General features: G+C 40.0%; 1 protein-coding gene across 1 annotated transcript in view; it reads left to right on the forward strand.

Annotated features, from left to right (window-relative positions):
* LOC306877914 (adenylate cyclase type 2-like) overlaps window positions 1–22,334 on the forward strand; it is a 34,856-nt gene extending 12,522 nt beyond the window's left edge. The window contains exon 2 of the mRNA XM_079429953.1: window positions 21,216–22,334. Coding sequence (XP_079286079.1) covers window positions 21,216–21,443 — 228 coding nt within the window. The 3' untranslated portion in view covers window positions 21,444–22,334. The remainder of the gene's footprint in view (window positions 1–21,215) is intronic.
* Window positions 22,335–23,153: the final 819 nt, after the last annotated feature.

A 23,153-nucleotide genomic window follows, 5' to 3' on the forward strand; every position in this document is an offset into this window, starting at 1 on the left:
GCCATAAACCAGGTGGTAAAAGACTCTATTCTGTCGAACTTGCATTCGTGGATGATAGGAGAGAAGAATTGCTCTTGTGGGTCCGCCATCACAGCAGTAATTTGCTTGCGCACATGCTAAACGAAAAGGGCGTGCACAGCTTGAATAGAATTTCCATTGCTCAGGTGTTGAACGGAGAGATGGAGAGTGAGAACAATTGTTTGTTTGTTTATTTATTTATATAGCACATTTAAACACAACTAAACGTTGACCAAAGTGCTTTACATAACAAAATACAACAAAACAGCAGAGCAAAATTATAAACTAATAATTAAAAATAATAATCCCAATAGATAAATACACAAAACACTTCATTTAACTTGCCACAAATCGGTCAAGAAGATGAAATTTAAGCATAACTTTAAAAATAGATAGAGAAGAAGTTGTTCGGATGGCAACCGAAAGATTGTTCCAGAGTGTAGGACCAACAATTTCAAAGGCTCGATTGCCACGGTGTTTTAATCTGGACCTAGGGATTGATACATTTCCCAAAAATCTGGATCTGAGTGGCCTCACGGAATTGTGTGTTTGCAACAAATCAGTGAGGTAAATTGGTGCAAGATTGTGAAGTGATTTAAAAACCAATGTTAAGATTTTATATTCCACTCTAAGTTTAACTGGTAACCACTGTAATGTGTTCAGAATGGGAGTAATGTGCTGGAATTTACACGTGCCAGTCAATAACCTGGCTGCTGCATTTTGAACCAGTTGCAATCAGTCCATGGAGGACTGATTTATCCCATAATACAACAAATTGCAATAGTCTAGTCTAGATGTCACAAATGCATGAATTACTTTTTCGAATATCTGTGTTGAGAGGAAAGTTTTAACTTTAGCCAAACGTCGAAGATGAAAAAAACATAACCTGACCACACTATTTATCTGTTTATCAAACTTAAGACTGGAATCAAATAAGACACCCAGATTCCTTACACAGGGAGTAATCCAATGGGCCAAATTACCAATATCGAGATTATGAGAATTGAAAGATAGAGCATCACTAGGTCCAAACGGAATCACCTCGGTTTTACCTTCATTAAGTGTCAAGAAATTACTCGTGAGCCATGATTTGAGTTCCTCAATACATACACCCAACTTTGTTAAAGCATTTTTTTCTCCAGGTTTAAAAGAGAGATATAACTAGAACAAGCTTTCTTTCTAGGGAGTTCCGGCCTTAGCAAGAACATCACTAGGCTACGTATGTAACCCTAGTTCCCTGAGGGAACGAGACACTGCATCACAAAACGTTTTGGGAACACCCCTGTGTTCCCACGCTCAGAAACACATATCCGAGGGAATCCCAGGTGACGTCACCGATGGGATGACATAGGAACCAGGAAGTATAAAAGCACAAGCGATGGAGACAGCGGCAGCTTCTGGAATGAGAAGGAAGTGCTCGAAGGGATGCAGAAAGCATGGCTAGCGACCCAGCGTCTCGTTCCCTCAGGAAACTAGGGTTACATACGTAACCTAGTGACGTTCCCCTTCAGGAACTCGAGCTGCTTCGGAAAACACTTTGGGAATGAGAATGCCCAGTTCCCCAGACCGACCAATCCCTGACCAGTGTGGATCGGCACAGCTAGGTCGAGAGAACTGAGGAGCCAGGAGTGGCATGAATGTCAAGGCTATAGAACCTGACGAAGGTCAGAGGGATGGACCATCCCGCAGTGTCACAAATGTCGTGCATTGGAACACCGGACAAAAAGGGCCTTGGAGGCCACCATACCTCTAGTGGAATGAGCCCTGACCCCCAAAGGAGAGGGGAGATCAGAGGACTCGTAAGATGTAGTAATAACATTCACTATCCACCTACTGAGGGTCTGCTTGTCTGCAGGAAGACCTTTCTTATAAGAACCATAACAAACAAATAACTGGTTCGACTTCCTCCAAAGGGCAGCTCTGTGGACGAATGCACCCAGTGCTCGCACTGGACGTACACAAATTAAGCTTTTCCTGGTCAGAGTCCCGAAAGGGAGGAGGACAGAACGTCTAAAGAATAATTGGCCGTGGAACATTAGAGGGTACCTTGGGGACATACCCCAGTCTGGGATACAGAAAAGCTCTGGCCATGCCAGAAGCAAACTCAAGACAAGATGGGGCTATTGACAGGGCCTGAAGATCACAGACTCTTTAAGGAAGAGATGGCCAGCAGAAATACAGTCTTGATAGTGAGAAATTTCAATGAAACCTCTTCCAGGGGTTCAAAGGGAGCTTTAGAAAGGGCCTCCAAAACTACAGCCAAATCCCAAGCAGGCACTCTAGTGTGTAACGGAGGCCTCAGCCTCTGGGTACCCTTGAGGAAACGCGTTATTAGCGAGTTCCTCCCAAAAGATTGCTCACCCAGAGGGGCATGGTAAGCAGCAATAGCAGCCACATAAACTTTCCTGTGGCAAAACAATCTTGAAGACATTCCAGCACTGGACCAGCAGGGCAGTTAACTGGATCTAACTGACATTCATGACACCATGAAGTGAAAAGTTGCCACTTAGCAGTGTACGATTTCCTCTTGGAAGGAGCCCTGGACTGGAGTATGGTCTCCACTAACTCAGTAGAGAGACCGGAGGCTATAAGTCGTGCCCCCTCAGGGGCCACACTTTCAGCTTCCACAACTCCTGAAGCAGTGAACAATGGTGCCCTCCGCCTGAAAGAGGAGATCTCGCCGGACGGAAATCTCCCATGAAGAGTCTTTGAGTAGGGCTACCAGGTCCGCAAAGTATGGACGGCTCGGCCAGTATGGGGCTACTAAAAGGAGACAAACCCCTTCTCGGCGTACTCTCTCCAGAACTCCCGGGAGCAGAGCGATCAGGGGAAAAGAATACAGGCGCAGCCTCGACCCCGTCTTTACCATAGCGTCCATGGGTGAGTGAAGGAAAACCAGAGGGGAAAGTGCGAAGTCTCTTGAGTCGCAAACAGATCCACTTGTCCTCTGTCAAACTTCCTCCATATCTGCTCCACCACTTCTGGGTGGAGTCTCCATTCCCCGGGCCTCAGCCCCTGCCTCAACAGGATGTCTGCTTCCTGATTGAGGTGTCCCGGGATATAAACTACCCTCAGTGAGAGCAGCTTACCCTTAAGCTTACGACTGTATTTACAGCATCGCCGAACAGACCAGAAGGCGCTAGCGGGGCATCCATAAGAAAGACCCTGTCCTTTTCTTTGATTTTGGACAGGGTCAGCCAATCAAAGTCATGCCTTTCGGTGGCCACCAAGGCTGCCATGGACCGCCCAATAGCTCTGGCCCGAAGTGAAAGATCTGTGGCCCTACACAGCTCTGCAATGTCGTCGTTCTTGATATCTTCTTCTCCCTCGTCCATCTCTTTCAGCAGGTCAGCTTGATATGCCTGCAATACCGACATGGTGTGCAGGCAAACGCCAGCCTGACCTGCTGCCGTGTATACTTTGCCCACCAAAGCCCAAGAAGTCTTAAGTGGCTTGGTGGGTAATACCGGGGCCTTGAGGGACGATGCCGCACCGGGCAAGAGATAACTCGCAAGCGTCTCTTCAGCCCGGGGTATTGTCCCATAACCATGCTCTTTAAGCCCCACCATGTTGGCATAGTGAGAAGCATTGGGGCTAAAGATGCGGGCCGAGAAAGGTTTAATTTGGCCACAGCTCTAGTCACCACCTCCAAAAGCTCCTCAAACAGTATAGACTGTGGTGGCAAGTCCACAGATTCATATAAACCGCAAAAAATATCACTGCAAATTTGAAGAAAAGCCGCAGCTAAATCAGTAATTTTAGGCTGCAAAAATCAGAAAAAAGTCCCACAAAATCCCGGAGAGGCTGTATATGGGAATAAAACAACAATAATTTAACATCTAAAGCCATGTCTATAATACTCAATGCTATCATCTGACACAATAATGTAATTCTTTGAATTATCTTCATTTGGTAGTTTTTTCTCAGCAAATATAGCTAAATCAATGAATTATGATTCATTTGATTAATCAGCATATCATGTAATTAATTTTATTCATTTCAATGGATTGACTGTTTTAGCAATACAAAGTTTGAATTTAGGGTTAAAATTAAAAAAAAAAAAAAATTCCCTTTAAAAAACAAAATAAATGTGGCAGTCATGGCCTAACAGATAGAGAGTTGGACTTGTAACCCAAAGGTCGTGGGTTTGAGTCTCAGGTCAGGCAGGGATTGTAGGTTGAGGGGTGAATAACCAACACTCTCTCCACCCTCAATACCACGACTGAGGTGAGACCCTTGAGCAAGACACCCCAGCAATGGCTGCCTACTGCTCCAGGTGTATGTTCACTACTGTGTGTACACTTGGATGGGTTAAATGCAGAGCACAAATTCCGAGTATGGGTCACCATACTTGGCCACACACTACTTCCCTTTCCTTTCCCTTTAACCCAAATTATTATATTGTTTTATTTTGTATTTTAAATTTAGTTGTGCAGTATAAACCAAAAAATACATATTGTACATACACAGTATTTTTATTTATTTTTTTGTCTTTTCCATTAAAAATATCCTGATGCAAGGTACAGCATACCAACATACTGTAATAATGCTAGGAAAACATACATGTACATAGAGTTCACTGCAGTTTCCAGCTGCAATGAAAAGAAGTGGAAGTACAATGTACAACTTTTATTCCTTTATACACAAATTATTATTACTACAGGGGCAACAGGCCATAGCCATTATTTCAGAAGTGAGGGGGACAGAAATGCCAAATATAATACCTTTTTTATTTTATTTATATATTTATATTTATATTATATTTTACTATTATTTTGATTATAATTAATAATTTTGTCCAATTGACAGTTTGTTTGTTTGTTTGTTTATTATCTTATCTCTTACTTTTAATTGGCTACTGCTGGACAATAACCAATAATTTGTATCACACAATATTTTTCCTGTATTTTCCTAATGATAATTTTTTATGATTGGTTTATATATTACACTTTTTAAATTAATTTAAATTTATAATTTAATTTTTAATTATAAAATAATTTTTAAATTATTACTTTTTTCCATTTCAAAATATATTTTATAGTTTCTATACTGTTTCATATATTTTATTTATTTAGATAAATGGAGCACCGAGCCCTCTCCAGCGGCAGAAGAAACCATTTCTGAACATGCTTCCGTTTCCTGAGAGAGAGCGCTGGATCTGGAAACGGAAAGAGAAAAGAACCTGCCCGTCTCAAATCCCTCTGTCACATCCATTTGCGGACCCCACGATCTGAGTCGCGAGGACTCGAACTGCGAGGAATGCTAGAGAGAGTGCCCTCCAAAGTGCTGTGCACATTCTCTTAGATCCACTTGTAGCAGACGAGGGGAGGGGCGGAGCATCCTTCATTGATGAAGGTGAACCATGAGCGAAGAACAGCGAGACACAAACTCTCGTAGTGAGAGCGATCTGTGCAGCCTCAATGTAGGCGTGGCCCAGGTGAGCGGCGTGCTCAAATCCGAAGCTGTCAGCGATATGAAATCCTTGGTGACAGCATTCTACTCCATGCTATGGGGAGTGTGAAGCATGCGGGGACTCTGTGCCGGAGTGAAAATCCTCAAGCCTGATCGCTCAAACCCGTGAGTTCACCCTTTCTTCCTCCAAGGTAACTGGGAGGGGAGACACGTGAGAGCGGGAGAGGTGGGGCCACCTACAATGAAGAAGGGGATCTGTGAGCGAAGCAGGGACAGTCTCATGCTTTCGTAGTGAAAGCAGCCTGTTTCAGTGAGCGCAGCCTCCACTACACACACACAAATGCGAAGCTGTCAGCGATAAGAATCATTGGTGACAGCATTCTACTCCGATTCACCTAGAGAGATTGAGCAGGTTGATGGGGCACTGATCATCACATGTAAAACACACCGGTGGATCAAAGTGCTGCAGGAAGAGTGAACACGCGGGCTCTGTGCTGGCATGAGATCACTCAAACCCGGTTGCTCAGCTCCTTGACTCCACTGTTTCTTTCTCCGAGATTGCTGAGAGAGCAGAAACAGGAGAGCGGGGCTGCCTTCATTGAAGAAGGCGATATACGAGCGGAGAAGAGCGAGACTCATGCTCTCAGTGAGAGTATTCTGTCTCAGTGAGTGTTCAGTCCCTGTGTGGGCGCAGACAGGTGATGCACTCACTGCCCTTCTGTCTTGTGCAGCGTTCCCTGCATGAGCCACACTCGCGGTGCGACATTTTCAACAATGTCGCTAGCTCTTTTAAATTGCCGGATCCAGTGATGGGGACTCGAGTTTGAGACTCGGACTCGAGTGCGACTTAAGTCGCACACACAGTGACTTCAGACTCGACTTGAGACTCGTCCTCGAAAGACTTCAGACTCGACTCGGACTCGAGCTGCGGGACTCGTGAACAATGTTTATTTTTAGGAAACAAATGATGAGCTCGCTGTTATTCTCCTCCCTCCGTTACCTATAACCTGCCCATGTAACACGTGACGTACTACGTATCTGCTGCGCGCGGGCCACACTTTTTAAATTTTTTTTATTTTAGGCGCGGCCGCCATACATTAGAGGACAACGAACAAACATGTCGACTGCTGTGCCATTCATCGTTAGCTTTGGATTTAAGGATAGATTATACAGTTGGTACATTAGTAAAACCATTACGCCTATGGAGAGTCCCGTAAACCACATATCCAAGTGAGTGAGAGAGTGTGTGTGTGTGTGTGTGCGTGCGTGCGTGCATGTGCTTGAGTGCTTGCGTGTGAGAGAGTGTGTGACCAGTGTGGTCATTGAAAATGTGTTCAGATATATATTCTTCACAGAAAATGAGCCAAGGCCAATGAGTCTGAGTTTGAAAAAATAATTAATCGTATAATTTTTCTCTTGATAAAAAATGAAAACGGGTCCTACAGATCCAAACACCATACAAGGGTTAATTGCCAAACTTGTGGTGGTAGATTAACGTAATCATTTAATTTACGTGCTGCTGGCTTCCATCACGTTAATTAACATTGTCTGCAAACAGGTTACAGGATTATTGTTGATCATGTAACATTACACTGGTTTGAGGGTTTGGGATGTGTTGACTTACAGTAGTTTATAAACTATGATTAGTTGCATTTGCATTGCCATTTAAGTGAAATTATTGAACTTAAATATACAAGCTTGATAAAAATGATCATTCTAAAGAAAATTTCAGATGGCTTTTGCATCGGAACTCTTCATATATTTCACATCGTTTGGTTTGTTGCAATAGTGTTTTGCATTTAGCTACAATGTGATGTTTGACCATATTAAGTCTTTCTTATTTTTTGGTCTGTACTGTACTGTGTGTTCATGCTACAAGGCAAAATACAGATAATATTAACTTAAAAGTAAAGCATTCTTGGTGTTTTTGTCATGTTGCAATAGCCGGTTTACACTGATTATATACCAAAATCAAAGCTGATACTGTATGCTAATAGATAAAAGAGTCATAATAACATATTACATGCTTTGAATTCCTTATATATAGCTATGCAGTGTTGGATGGGTTGCTGTACGTGATGCAACACTTATTATAACCAGAGACTTAATATAATAAAGAGACTTGAGACTTGACTTGGACTCTAGCTCAGAGACTTGAGACTTGACTTGGACTCTAGCTCAGAGACTTGAGACTTGACTTGGACTCTAGCTCAGAGACTTGAGACTTGACTTGAACTCTAGCTCAGAGACTTGTGAGCATCTCTGGCCGGATCGCCACAGGGGAAGGCTTCTCGCTTCTTTCTCTGCCGGGACACTTCTATGGCGGAGAGCTGCAGGCTGAGCTTCTTCCTTCTTCAGCTTCTTGTTTGCAGTGTCAGCGAAGAGATGTTCCTCGTTGCTGAAGGAGAAGATTCTGATAAAAGGCACTGCCAGCAGACTTATAAGCACCATTGGTTTGTTCAGCTACACAAACATGAACAAATCAGGCTTCAGTACAGAGTAAAACAAAAGCTTGCCCCATACACAATGTGAAAGAACGTTCGAAAGGAAACTTTAATTAAAAAACTATTTTTAGACAATACACAATATTAATAACATTTTATTAAATAGTAATAGTAAAATATGGTTTATGTTTTTCAAGTCATCTCCAGGTAATAAATAAATAAAATATATGAAACAGTATAGAAACTATAAAATATATTTTGAAATGGAAAAAAGTGTTAATTTAAAAAGTGTAATATATAAACCAATCATAAAAAATTATCATTAGGAAAATACAGGAAAAATATTGTGTGATACAAATTATTGGTTATTGTCCAGCAGTAGCCAATTAAAAGTAAGAGATAAGATAATAAACAAACAAACAAACAAACTGTCAATTGGACAAAATTATTAATTATAATCAAAATAATAGTAAAATATAATATAAATATAAATATATAAAATAAAAAAGGTATTATATTTGGCATTTCTGTCCCCCTCACTTCTGAAATAATGGCTATGGCCTGTTGCCCCTGTAGTAATAATAATTTGTGTATAAAGGAATAAAAGTTGTACATTGTACTTCCACTTCTTTTCATTGCAGCTGGAAACTGCAGTGAACTCTATGTACATGTATGTTTTCCTAGCATTATTACAGTATGTTGGTATGCTGTACCTTGCATCAGGATATTTTTAATGGAAAAGACAAAAAAATAAATAAAAATACTGTGTATGTACAATATGTATTTTTTGGTTTATACTGCACAACTAAATTTAAAATACAAAATAAAACAATATAATAATTTGGGTTAAAGGGAAAGGAAAGGGAAGTAGTGTGTGGCCAAGTATGGTGACCCATACTCGGAATTTGTGCTCTGCATTTAACCCATCCTAGTGTACACACAGTAGTGAACATACACCTGGAGCAGTAGGCAGCCATTGCTGGGGTGTCTTGCTCAAGGGTCTCACCTCAGTCGTGGTATTGAGGGTGGAGAGAGTGTTGGTTATTCACCCCTCAACCTACAATCCCTGCCTGACCTGAGACTCAAACCCACGACCTTTGGGTTACAAGTCCAACTCTCTATCTGTTAGGCCATGACTGCCACATTTATTTTGTTTTTTAAAGGGAATTTTTTTTTTTTTTTTTAACCCTAAATTCAAACTTTGTATTGCTAAAACAGTCAATCCATTGAAATGAATAAAATTAATTACATGATATGCTGATTAATCAAATGAATCATAATTCATTGATTTAGCTATATTTGCTGAGAAAAAACTACCAAATGAAGATAATTCAAAGAATTACATTATTGTGTCAGATGATAGCATTGAGTATTATAGACATGGCTTTAGATGTTAAATTATTGTTGTTTTATTCCCATATACAGCCTCTCCGGGATTTTGTGGGACTTTTTTCTGATTTTTGCAGCCTAAAATTACTGATTTAGCTGCGGCTTTTCTTAAAATTTGCAGTGATATTTTTTGCAGTGAAAATATACCATGGACAACATTCTTCTAACATTGTTATAACTTTTCTGACTTCGAGAACCATCATAGGGCGCCAGACTAACATTTGAGGACACCAGTGCCATTAAGTTCTACAGAAGGTGGCACCAGCACCTGACAGTAAAGCACTCACCCTAATCGCACGTATATCTCGGCAATGTCTATTTGATGTCTGCATTTACATATGCAAGACGTATTTTTTAGGGTGTTTGCACATCTGCAATACGTCTCTAAGACGTTTCCTGTCAGATGTCAAATAGACATTTATTAGAATGCATGTAAAATTGCTTCTGAGACGTTTATCAGATTACAAGGCAGATTTTTCACAGATCTTTAGCAGACGGCTTACAGATTTACTTGTGCTGTCTGGGTAGTTGCGATGCAGATAAAATTAACTTTTATTACTTACATTCATAATGTCTAAATAAAATTTGATAAATGAATAATAAAATATATATATATATATATATATGTAGGGAGGGGAAATGGCTAATAAGCCTACAAGCTAATAGTTTTCTGCAGCCATATAGTGATAATTTAGTGTCCTTTTTATTTTTAAATAAGTGTTTGCTTTTCTACATTATGAAACTTTTAGTTTTATAAATGGAGGCAACCTATGAAGGATGAACAAATAATGTAATCACATTAAAAATAACTTCCAAATTTGGTAATACTTAAAGCTTTGAAATGCTGGAAAAGTTGTGTGAAGCATTTAAAGGGAACCTATTATGCAAAAATCACTTTTATAATGTGTTTGAACACAGTTGTGTGGCCACAGTGTGTGAAAGCAACCAGCCAATAATGGTAAAAATCCACCCAGTCATTTTTTATAATCTAAAAAATCATAAACAGTCTCTCCAAAAGAGCTTTCAAAAGAATCAAAAGATTCTCCCTCTGTTCACGTCACCGAGGGGAAAAAGTCCCGGCCATTTGTGGCGTTGCCTTGTAAGCATAGACACAGCCCTGAGTGAGAAGCTGTGGTCCGCCTCCGCCATTAATGATAACTTGCTGTAGCTGCTGGAGATATACAATGTCAGCGCCAAAGAGGCATGTCAAGTGTTGTGTTTTGGGATGCACTAACGAACATAGGAGTCTTCATAGACTTCCTCCATCTGAGCCGCTGAGGACACTGTGGTTAAGTTTCATTGTCTAAGGAAATGTCCCAGAAAAAATTGGTAAAGTGCCCAATACGTGTAGGAATCAATACCAACGCTTCGTGCGCTGAAAGAGCTTCTTGGCACTCTGTAAGGCTAATGATGCTAAAGCTACCATTGTCTCTGTCTGTTTTCAATGGTGCTGCCTTCATTAATGACCATGAATAGGAATGTGGTGGTTAAAAATTGCATATGAACGCAATGAGAATCGATCGCTTGAGTTGAGCTCATAATCACTGGGACTTAGAGTGGGACTTATAAAGTTTGTGATAGCATGCCATGCACCATAGGTGTGTGTTCACGGTGTGTGTGTGTTCACTGCTGTGTGTGTGCACTTTGGATGGGTTAAATGCAGAGCACAAATTCTGAGTATGGGTCACCATTAGGGGTGGGAATTGCAGGGTACGCGATACGATATAATCACGATACATGTCTCATGATAACGATAATATCAGGATACAGCGATTCTGCGATAATCAATGTATTGCTTGACAATCATATAATGATACATCACGATATCTAACTATGAAAACAAAATGCCTGTGAAAAGGTTAAGTGCAAGTTTTCTTTCTTTATTCAAGTCCAAACTGTTAGAAAACAGCAAAAATTGTTCTGTAAATCAATTTTAACATGTTAAGTAAATTAATCATTTTATTCTTGGACTTCTTAAAAGCTTACACTTTTCTCTGTGTGTAAACCAACACATTTAACTGCTTATCAACTTTATTTATGCTTATCAACGTCTTTTGCGCGCTCAGGTTTGTTATTTCAAATGTAGATGCACGACAAGCACACATACTTCTGCGCCACATGACAGCTCTGACAAAGTTTTGTTTCGCCGTCCATGCCATAGGTGCAGATTTATGTTTCTACCGGTCGGTGCCCACTGCCCTCACACTGCATAACGCGCACTTGTAATATCTGAGAGAGAATGGAAAACTGGACGCAATGGCAGGGCTCTCTCTAGCACATATAGTGAGGGAAATCCACCTGCGATTCAAGGGGAGAGGCTACTCACGGACTGAATATGCGCTCTGCAATAATAACATGATCGGAAGTGACAGAACAGCTATCAGCATGGACCATATGCACCGGGGTAGTTTTTTTAGTTCATCTCCATAAACATATATAATATAGCAGTAGAGCTAAAATACAGTGGCTGAAAATCTGTTTATCCTTCGGTTCCTCATGTTTCACCATCTTCATAGAGAACGTGGTTCATGGTTGCTCAGAGTGCTTTGGAAAGAAGCTGGAAATTGCGCGGCTGCCATTTCCATACATTTTTAGACGCTGGAAGCAGGGAAATCTATCTAGAGTGCCTTATTGTGTTAATGAAAATATCGATATTTGGCTCCAGATATCGATTCTCGTATGGCATGGAGAAGGATCGCGATATATCGCCATATCGATTTATTGTCCCACCCCTAGTCACCATACTTGGCCGTATGTCATGTCACTTTCACTGTCGGTGTAATTCACAAACGCGAATTTATTATGCACAGTACAATCAGATGACTGACTTTGAAACAGAGTATGTTTTCTGTAAAGATAATAGGCTTGTACTAATAGGGGAATGTTTATTTGCAAAGGCTAGCACTGCTATTGCCTGAGCGTGAGCTCTTGAAGCTCCGCCCTCTTCTCCGGGAGCACCAGCTCATTTGCATTAAAGCAACAATCAAATACAGAGCGTTTTGGCTCACAGCCTAAAAGTGGCAATTTTAACAAGCTATGCAAAATGATCTGTGGGGTATTTTGAGCTAAAACTTCACATACACCAGGGGTGTCCAAACTACGGCCCGCTATCACTCCTGTGGCGGCCCGCGAGGGATTAAAAAAAAAATGATACGAATCTGCAGAGGTGGGCAAACTACGGGCGTTTTCATCCAGCCCGTGAGGCAGTTGTTCCAATATGCAATATCAGTAAAATCCAATAGATGGCGCTGTAGCCTGTATTGCAGTATATAACCCCTGATTTACACTGTCCCGCTGCTCCAGTCAATCCGCGGCACGTTTCAGAAGCGGCTCTCTAAAGAGAGGCGCCTAGTCTATTTTTGACGGACGCCGCATTCAAGCCGCACAGAAAATACAAAATAAAAAGTCAAAATAGCTATATACACTACAAAACTGGCACCATTGTAAATAAGTTACATGTTTTAAAAATGTGAAAGTGTTCATTTGTTTTGAAAAATGCCTTGTATTAGAACTGTTTTAAAAATGATTAAAATACTTTCCAGTATCAGAACAAATGCCAGTGTTATGCTCCTGCTCACGGGTGCTGTAATTTTGTAGGGAAAACATGGACATAATTTGTCTTGTTGTTAAATTAATTAATTAAAATAAATTGTTGATGTTTATTTGTTTTTATCTTGCAAAGATATGCTTTCTTCTGTTTTCCACACACATTTTTATGAAAATGGATATAGTACTGTTTTTCTGGATTATAAATTGCGTTTTTTTCATCTGAAATGTGCTGCGATTTCCAAGGCGACTTATATAAAGCAATCAAGGTCAAGTGCAAAGTGCACACATTAGGATTGGTGATGAATGAGAAAAGGCAAGTGAGTTTCGCTTTAAATATTTAGGCTGGGCGATTATAATATATGTTTATAGTGAATGCCACTATAATTTGTGTTTGTTTTTTACTTATGTTTTCGTTCTTTTTTCTATTCTGAACACTGCTAAATTTACAGGATTGTTTGTGGAGGGTAGGGAATATAAAATCATGTTTCTAATGTTTGTAAACGTTTCGTTTATTTTACATTATTTCTGAATGAAATGATAAAATGTGTCTTATTTAATTGATTTGCACACTGATGCAACTTATCTGTGTGTCATAAAGTGCTCATAAAAATAGGTAAAGATGGTACAAGAATAGAACTGCCATGTAGGTACAAGTATACATAGTACAGTAGTAAGTGAGTGTCAATTTAGAATTTTTTTTAAAATAAATCAAAGCTTCATATTATGTGGCCCCTCACTTAATGTGGCCCTCGAGTCAAAAAGTTTGCCCACCCCTGACATACACACTCTGGGGATATCAGAGACTTGTAATCTTGTAAAAACATCTTGTAAAAAGGAGCATAATCGTCCCCTTTAAAAACACTCGAAAAAATTAGACCATTTCTGCCACAAGTTGTTCCTGTAGTTATGTTAAATCTGCAGATTTGTGTTTATTGAACAATGTTTTTCCTGGTTTCCACATCAGTGGCGTTTGTTCTGATATCCGTAGCTTTAACAGAATTCTGTGCCGAATTTGAATGCTTCTCACAAGATTTGACAGAGATGTTATTGGTTCTGCGGCGAATTCGACTACTTTCTTCACTGTATCTCCCAGCGCTGTGTATAATGGTGTCGGGTGATCGAGAGCAGCCCACGGCTCTGGCCCGAGCAGATAAACGGTCTGTGTTTATTGTAGCCCAAACGAGTAGCGCAAATTCATTCTGCTTTCGGTTCATTTGTCCAATGTAGCTCTTGTAAATCGGTCATGATGAGAACACAAGGCTGTTCATTCCATTTTTCAAAATGAGGAACAACCTTCCTTTGACTGGATTCGTATTGCGATGATGTTACGGGATGCGTCTAAGCCCAGAATCTGCGGAAAATCTGCGGCAATTATGAAAATTTGAAATTTGAAAATTGCGGAGTTTGCTTGATTTTGCAATTAATTCAGCAATCGCAGAATCGCAAAATCCTGGAGGGACTGCATATAATAAATCCTAATGATTTACATTTATTCATTTAGTACAGGGATAGGCAAGTTCAGTCCTAGAGAGCCACAGTCCTGCAGAGTTAGCCCCAACCCTGAAAAAAAACCCTCACCTGCCTTAAAGGTCATATACTGTACACCTTTCTGGAGTTTTATTTTAGGTTTTGATGTCCTTACGAACATGTATTTGTGGTATAAGTACCAAAAACCATCTCAATATATTTTTAGAGCTCCTCTCTCAGGAGCTCTGCTAAGAACAGGTCGATTTTGGCCTGTCTAATTAATATTCATGAGCCTCTCTTCTGATTGGCTTGTTGTTTTCTGAGTGACGCATGGCCAGGCCAACCACAGTTAACTAGGGTCATGTAGGGCTGACGTCACAATTATGGCCGTTTCTCAAACGGAAGGCTGCATCCTCCGGAGGTCGCATTTGTAGGCTGCATACGTCATAAAGAAGATCTTATTTTAGAATATTAGAAATTATAAAGCTGACCATTATTCTTAGTTAAGCGTAAATTGTTGTAATATGCTTATGACTTGCGAATGTAATGCTCAGTTAACTGAAATAAACCAGGCTTGATGACGTATGCACCTACAAACGCGACCTCCGGAGGATGCAGCCTTGCGTTTGAGAAACGGCCTGTCACAGCGCTAGCTGGAGGCAAAACAAAGGGAAAACTGGAAGTGGCCAATTGAGACCAGCGTAGATTTGGCTACATAAGGAGCTTAAAATATCGTATTGTTGTGATGTTGGGTGCCAGAATTTACGTAATACAGCTTCAAATTAGAAATTTGATCACATACCTGCTGCCACTCCCAGACAAAAAACGACAACAGCTGTGGTTAAATGTGATAAAATGAGTGGACTGTATTACTCGGTACGCCAAGGATGAGTGCTTTGTAAAATGAATAGATGGATGATTCAGCTCTGGGTGCCATCTTCTGGCAAAATGCGGCAATTCATTTGGCGTGCGATTCTCACAGTGCATTATGGGTATTCTCTAGCAGTTGAGCATACATCAGTTGTACACTTGTTATTGCTGTGCATTGTGGGATTGAATGACTGCACTCGATAATGTCCACTAAGTTTTAAGGGTATGGGGTGTGATGACTGAGGCCACACATACAGTAAATGTATTTGATTTAAGTGTTATAAATGTATATTTTGATAAGTTATTTATGTATAGGTTTTGATGGGTTTTTTTTCCTAATTTTCTCATCCTTTGTAAATTTGTATTTATTTTTGGACGTTTCTTTTGTTTATTTGTCTAAATATTTATGCGCTAAATTAGATCTTTATGTGTCTTTATGTCTTTTGTCTTTATGCGTGCTAAAGGAGGACAATGAGCAGAGACAAATTATGTTGTTCTTTATTTACATGATTTGTTATAGTATATAAGTGAATATGATTTATGGATGGTATTAATTTTATTTATTTTGTTCTAAATGCGATGTGAATTCATTTAATTTAGGTAGTTAAGTCATTTGAATGTATGTGACCCCTTTGTCATATGTTGTCATATATCCCAACTGTTAACATCTGAGCCCTGGAACTTCATATTTTCTTTTCTTTATTTGTGCAGTTGTCTTTATTTTCTTTATGTATGGCCAAGTGTTTATTTTAAAAATGGGAAAATTATGAAGAACTGAATGTTTGCAAATCATGCTTCCTGCGTTTATTGGGCGAATCCTGACAAGTAGTGGCAGCGGTGGGATTGCATTCAGGAGTTTGATTGCAAGGAGGTTACTGGCTAGAACTTGACTGGAATGGCCCTGAAGAGCACGGCAGGTGTAGTGGTTCCAGCAGAGGTGGAGTTGGTGCCTGATGATGGGGAGGCGCAAACAAAGTTTGGGCAGGTGCAGTGGAGCACATGGACGCAGATGAGTTGGAGGGAGACGTGTTGAAATTTATGGCGGATCAGCAAGAAAGAGATGCACTTCAGGCTAAAGAAGCGGCATGTCAGGAAACTAGGTGGAAATCACGGAAGCATCAATTTCGACTTTTGCAAGGAGAAGTGAGTTGGTGAACGTCGATGGAGGATTTACGAGACAGAGCTGTTGCTGGGCCAGAGGGCTCACCTGCTGTTTCTGTTGGCTCTCGTAATTTGAATGCTGGATGTGCGGTGAAGGAGGTAAAGCTGCAAAAGTTATGTGAGGAAGACGATATTGAACATTATTTGACTACGATCGAACGGATCGCTGAGGTGTGTAGATGGCTGAGGGAGGATTGGGCCATAAGACTCATTCCATTATTGACGGTCAAAGCCCGCAGTGCCCATGGCTATGGATGTTGTGGATGCCAGGAAGTATGTGCATGTGAAGGAAGCTATCCTGGCAAAGTATTCCATCAATCAAACGAATTACCAGCAACGATTCTGTGCCATGGAGGTGCTGGGGGAGGAAACTCCAAAATAACTGTATGTCCGTTTGAAAGACATGTACCAGAAGTGGGTGAGACTCACTTCTGGTACATGTCGTTTTACTGACAGGGAAAACGAAACAACAGATTGGGAAAATGGTAATTATGGAACAGTTTTACTCAGTTGCTTAGCCCCGATCTGCAGACCTAGGTAAAGCAGCACGACCCGGTTACAGCGCAGGACGCGGCACAGTTAGCGGAAGTTTTCGTGGTGGCATGCCGAAAGACTGAGCCTTGGAGTAATACTTGCTGCATGGAAGATGATGCGGGGCAGGTCTTCTTGCTGACTGCATTGAACATCTCAAGGTAGTGGGTCTCCTAATGAGGCCGGACACAATGAAACTGTTGGTGCTTCGGGTTTAGAGATTTTAGAGACTTGATAACAGGTTCTGTTAAATGTAATAAGTGTGGTCAGTTGGGGCATAAGAAACCTGTGTATCCCCAGCTAAAGAAAAATCTTATCACTATGTGTTATATGCCTCGAGAAATGGTTCCTGAAACTAGTCTGTCTGTTCCAAATCCAATGTTAAGAATGACAGAGTTGAATGGTAACAAGGTTACTGCTTTAATTGGTACGGGTTGCACGCAAACCTTAGCTGACTCGAAGGTTTTCCCCAGTTAGGTGCCCTCAGTGATTCCCCTGTAATTGTGAAATGTGTTCATGGGGAGGAGCGCCCTTATCCTGTAACTGATGTTTATTTGGGAATAGGGGATCAGGCCTATTTGATGAGGGTGGGACTGGCACAGGGTTTGACATATTTACTGCTCTGACTGATCTGTCAAGTTTTTTTAATATAAATGTGTGTTGGAAGTATGTGTACACATCCATCATATAATGATAAAAATCCACCCAGTGTTTTTTTTTAAATCCCTATTTTAAAATCCCCTTTCTCAAATCAGGCTGTTCTGAGAGCCCTGTCAGAATGAAGTTCTGTACAGGCCCCCCCACGATAGTTGACTGATAAGACCGACTTATCTTAGACCCGCCCTGAGGGAGCTGAGAGCTGTCCGCCTCCGGTGCAGGGGAAGACAAGATGTCTCTGATTGAGGCGTTTTGTTGTTGGATGTAATAATGAATAAAGCAGTCATCATTTACTCCTGACATCTGAGCCGCAGAGGATTAACTTACTTTTGTTTTTTAAATGAATGCGCTGATCCCGATCTGCCTAAATGCGTCTATGTTCACGCGAATCATTCGTGACCCAGCTTCATCTAGAGAAGAATTGAGTTTCGCGGCTAAAGTAAACAGTACTGCTCATCACCCCACGGAAGAGAGGGGCGGGGTTAGCAGAGTCCTGAGCTTTTAAAGGGACATGGACTAAAAAATGGGTTGATTTCTGCAGAGGTGATTTTGACGGGGTAAAAAAGGTGTTTTTTACACTACCATTGCGAAATTTCAACCAAAGTATGTTATAGACTTTTCATTAAGCCCCTAAAGAATCATATCAATTTGTGGAAAATGGACATCCGATGACCCCTTTAATCCCTGGCGATTTGAGACAGTTACAAAAAGAGGATGCTGAAATCTCAAAATTGTATTCACAAGTTGTGGAGGCAGCACAGAGTGGGTCAACTGTCATGCATTTCTCTGTGTAATTAATGACCCGTTGTATCGCAAAGTTGGTGAAAACTTACAAATGGTACTGCCAGCTAGTGTAAATAATGTTGTGATGACCATAGGCCATTCTATTCCCTGGGCGGGACATTTGGAAGGGCGAAGAACACACTCTAGGAGTAGCAGGTATTTTTATTGGCTAGGTATGTCCAAAGACATTGTTGATTTCTGCAAAGCTTGCCTTGAGTGTCAATATAGCGGAAGTCGCAAACCTCACAAAGCACTGTTAGTCCCTCCACCCGTTATTGATGTTCCATATCAGCGGCTGGGAATGGACATCGTGGGCCTGTTAGAGAGAAGTAAAAATGGCTATAAATACATACTGGTCATTTCTGATTATGCGACGCGATTTCCAGAGGTGTTCCTCTCTAAAAACATCAAAGCCAAAATTACTGCGTTTTGTCTCATACAGTTTTTCTCTAGAGTGGGGTTACCAAAAGAAATATTGACTGACAGAGGGAAGAATTTCAGTTCTCAGTGCCTACAACAAGTGTATCAGTTACTGGGAATAAAAGGGTTAAAAACAACTCCCTGTCAACCCGAAACAGACTGGCTTGTGGAGAGATTAAATCAAACGCTTGTACAGATGCTTCGCAAATTTGTGAATGAGGCGGGGACCGACTGAGATCAGTGGTTATCTTACCTCATGTTTGTGCATAGGGAAATACCTCAGGCATCCACAGGTTTCTAGCCATTCCAGCTGGTATAAGGGCACGAAGTGCAGGAACCATTATCCCTTTCGAAAGCATGGTGGGAGGGGAGTTCGTCGGAAGCTCCTAAAAATGATTGATTATGTGATCTTTTATTATGAACTTTTTGGTCCAATAATTAACACCGTTTTTTCAGAATTTAGCAGTAAGAAATTGCTAGTCATCCAGTTTTTGATATCAACTATACATTCCTTTAGTTTTGCAAATTGGTATGTTTCATCGGGTCGCGAAGAAATATAGAGCTGAGTATGATCAGAATAACAGTGAAAGCTAACACCATGTTTCCTAATGATATCTCCCAAGGGTAACATGTAAAGCGTGAAAAGTAAGGGGCCTAGTACTGAGCCTTGAGGTACTCCATACTGCACTTGTGATTGGTATGATACCTCTTCATTTACTGCCACAAATTGATGGTGGTTTGATAAGTGCGATATGAACTATGCCAGTGCACTTCCTCTAATGCCAAAATCATTTTCTAGTCTGTTTAAAAGAATTTTGTGGTCGATAGTATCAAACGCAGCGCTAAGATCCAGTAGCACTAATAGAGAGCTACAACCGCGATCAGATGAGAAGAGCAGGTCGTTTGTAACTCTAATGAGAGCAGCCTCATTACTATGATATGGTCTAAAACCTGACTGGAAATCCTCACATATAGCATTTTTCTAGAAGAAGGAACATGGTGGAAAAAGAATGTCTAGCTTTGAAATGGGCCCTTGATTCATTGAAGTAATATTTACTGGGCCGGGATTTTGTGATGGAGACCATAAATCCTTGAAATGGTTGAGTAATATGAAAGATACTAATTTACAATTGACACGGGTTAGGGTTATGTATTGGTTTTTATGTGTTTTTTTCCTTCTATTTTTCTCTCCTTTGTAAATTTGTATTTATTTTAGTACGTTTCTTTTGTTTATTTGTCTAAATATTTATGCTCTAAGTTAGGTAATTTATGTTGTCTTTATGCATAAAGGAGGACAGGTAGCTCCTAATTATTATTTTCTATTCACTGGAGTGCACGCTGGTGAATGGAAGGTGAAACCACGAGCAGAGACAAATTATGTTGTTCTTTATTTACATGATTTGTTATAGTGTATAAGTGAAAATTATTTATGGATGGTATTAATTTTATTTATTTTGTTCTAAATGCGATGTGAATTAAACTAATTTAAGTAGTAAAGTCATTTGAAAGTATTTGTGTGTGGCTGACCCCTTTGTCATTTGTTAATGGTACAGTCCTGGTGATATAAGGGCTAGGTTTTGTTTGTTAAGAGAGTTTTTTTGGGTTGGGGATCCCAACTGTTAACATCTGAGCCCTGGAACTCCATATTTTCTTTTCATTATTTGTACAGTTGTTTTTATTTTCTTCATGTATGGCCGAGTGTATGTTTTAAAAAATAGGAAAATTATAAAGAACTGAATGTTTACAATGTTTACTGCATTTATTGGGCGAATCCTGACAAGCGGGTGATTTCGGACACAGCTTTAGTAATTCTGAAGACATTGATTAGCTTGTTCAGTTGTGTTTGATTAGGGATGAGCTGAAATCTGCAGGACTGCGGCTCTCAAGGATAGAACTTGCCTACTCCTGATTTAGGATAAGGATGGCCAACTCTATCCTGCAGAATCTCAAATCAAACATACCTGCAAAATTATGGATTATAAAATTACCGGCAGGTGTGTTTGATTTGAGATGGAATTTAGAATTGTTGAAAACTGATTTAGGCAATGCTTTTACCCCAAGCAAATTACTGTTGACAATAATACAAGCTAAAGCAGTTAATTCATGGGAGACCAATGAATTAGTGCTACTGTACATACACAATCTCTTTACCTACCTCTTCAGCATTGCACTATTTATTAAGTGTAGTGCAATGCTGAAGAGTTTGTGTAATGTTAGTTAAAAATAATAATTATATGCTTAATGTGTAATTATTGTGTGGCACTGGGCAAATTATATTTGTTGTTTTAACTACTGTGCATAATATTAGCAAGGGCATTGTGTAACCTATAGAGAAACAAATCAACCAGCAAAGGTTACTGCTCAGTCCCCCAGTTTGACAGAAGTGTCTGTGGGTTCTTTGGTTCATTGGCAGTCACTAGTTTATCTGGTAAACTATTATCCAGTGGCTGTCGTGCAGGTGCAATTGAAAGGTGCAATTAAAGTTCTTTTTGTAACACTGCAATCTCTCTGCAGGATATCGAGGATCACATCGCCTTTGTAATCACTGTTCCCACTGGGCTGGCTATTTTCCTCACTATCTTTGTTCTGGTCTGCATCGAATCCATCTTCAAGAAGCTGCTCCGAGTTTTCTCCTTGGTGATCTGGGCCTGCCTGGTTGCCATGGGTTACCTCTTTATGTTTTTTGGAGGAATCATCTGTCCCTGGGATCAGGTAAGACGAGTGCATTATCAGCCACCTTAGGTTGTTTTCAGTCATAGGCCTTTTACCTGATACATCTCAGATGGCGTATTCTTGAGAATCAGTGGGAATGAGTAACATGAGAGTGACTGGAAGGAGAAATAACACAATATGTTAGTCAAAAAGGAAGGTGTATGCACACTGATATATGGGACAGCCTCTTCATTAGTGAACAAATGGAATTGTGGATCAGAGTCACAGAGTTAGCTGCTTTCCTCTGATGCACAGAAATTATTTTAAGAGAGAGCTCCATTCCAGAATTAAGTGAGAAGGCCAGAGAATTCTTATCGAAAATGAAAGAATTACAGAAAATAAAATAATTATGTGGAGAACAGGAAAAAAAAAGGATTATTTATTTATTAAATTTCACATCAGAGATACCGTTTTACCCCAATACCAGTTCTCATGGAAGACTCTGAAACTGATCAGTAATACTGGCAAGTCAGTAATAAGTGGCAATAAATGCCAAGTCAAGCTTTTATTTATTTACTTATTTATTTTTAACTGAATCTATTCTGCTGTGTTTTATATCAGTTCATCTTTCCCAAGCAATTATAACCCATCAGATTTTCTTTGAATTTTCAACCTGTCCAAATGCATGATACAACTGAACCCTGTTCAGTGTATTATGTCAGGTGTAAAGAGGTAACTGTAAAATTTTACTTGACAAAAGCATTTTACAGTCCTATAGGATTCAAATTATCCAGCTTTCTTTTCCCTCTATCATGTTGATTATATAAAAGCATATGTGTGCTATTCCCATGGCAGCTGAGCCATCCTATGTTTGACCTGCAAGTCCAGTGTGACTAGACCTGGGAATTCAGACAGTAAGCAGAAGTCTGGCCTAGCTATTCTGCACATTCCTATTACAGATGAATAATTTACTCTTCAAGGAAAAAAAAATTAAAATAAGTAAATAAAAAAAATAAATTTAAATAAAATGTAATAAAAATCTCTAAATGGAGAATATAAGGAGCTAATAATTTGCTGTGTTAAAATAAGACTCAATGTTTGTTGCTGACATATTGTATGTGGACATATGGGGTAGGTGACATATGGTGAAAGACAAACAAGGCTAATGTCAGACGTGTAAGGACGGATGACTTCCTGTGTTAGTCAATATCTCTGCTTGGTTCCAGATTAAGGGCAGATAGAGAAGTTCTCAATATATAGACCCCATCTGAACCCTCTATAAAGCAAATGGTCCACTTTTTTCACAAAATATTTAAGCAAAACTGTCATATTCACCAACCACTTGTAATCCAGTTTAGGTTTCACTGTTGTAGTGCTGTCAGTATGGAAAATTCTTTATGCAGTTTAGGCTTATTATAGAATCCCGTATAAGCCCTGTCCACACTAATGTTCACACACTAGTGAAATCCACACTAGATCTATAATGTTAACGACGCAGAAGAACGATACCACTTGGATCTTTTTTTCTTTTTTTTTTAAGAATGATTTTATTCCCTGCTGATGAATAATAAAAACCTTGACAGCCAATCAGAATCCACTTGGCATTAAAGAGCTTGAGTATTTAAAGTGGAAGATGACATAACACACAATAAACAAAACGTTATCCTTCTTTGATGTGGACACTAATATAGTTATATTATAGTTATCTTTATATTTATCCTTCTTGGTGTGAATTGCCCTTTACAGTATCCCCTAGCCAGATGCGATAGCCACATGCAGTAAAAGACCAGAGGAAACTGC

The sequence above is a fragment of the Barbus barbus genome (genome assembly GCF_936440315.1).
Source record: "Barbus barbus genome assembly, chromosome: 12".
Lineage (NCBI taxonomy): Eukaryota > Metazoa > Chordata > Actinopteri > Cypriniformes > Cyprinidae > Barbus > Barbus barbus.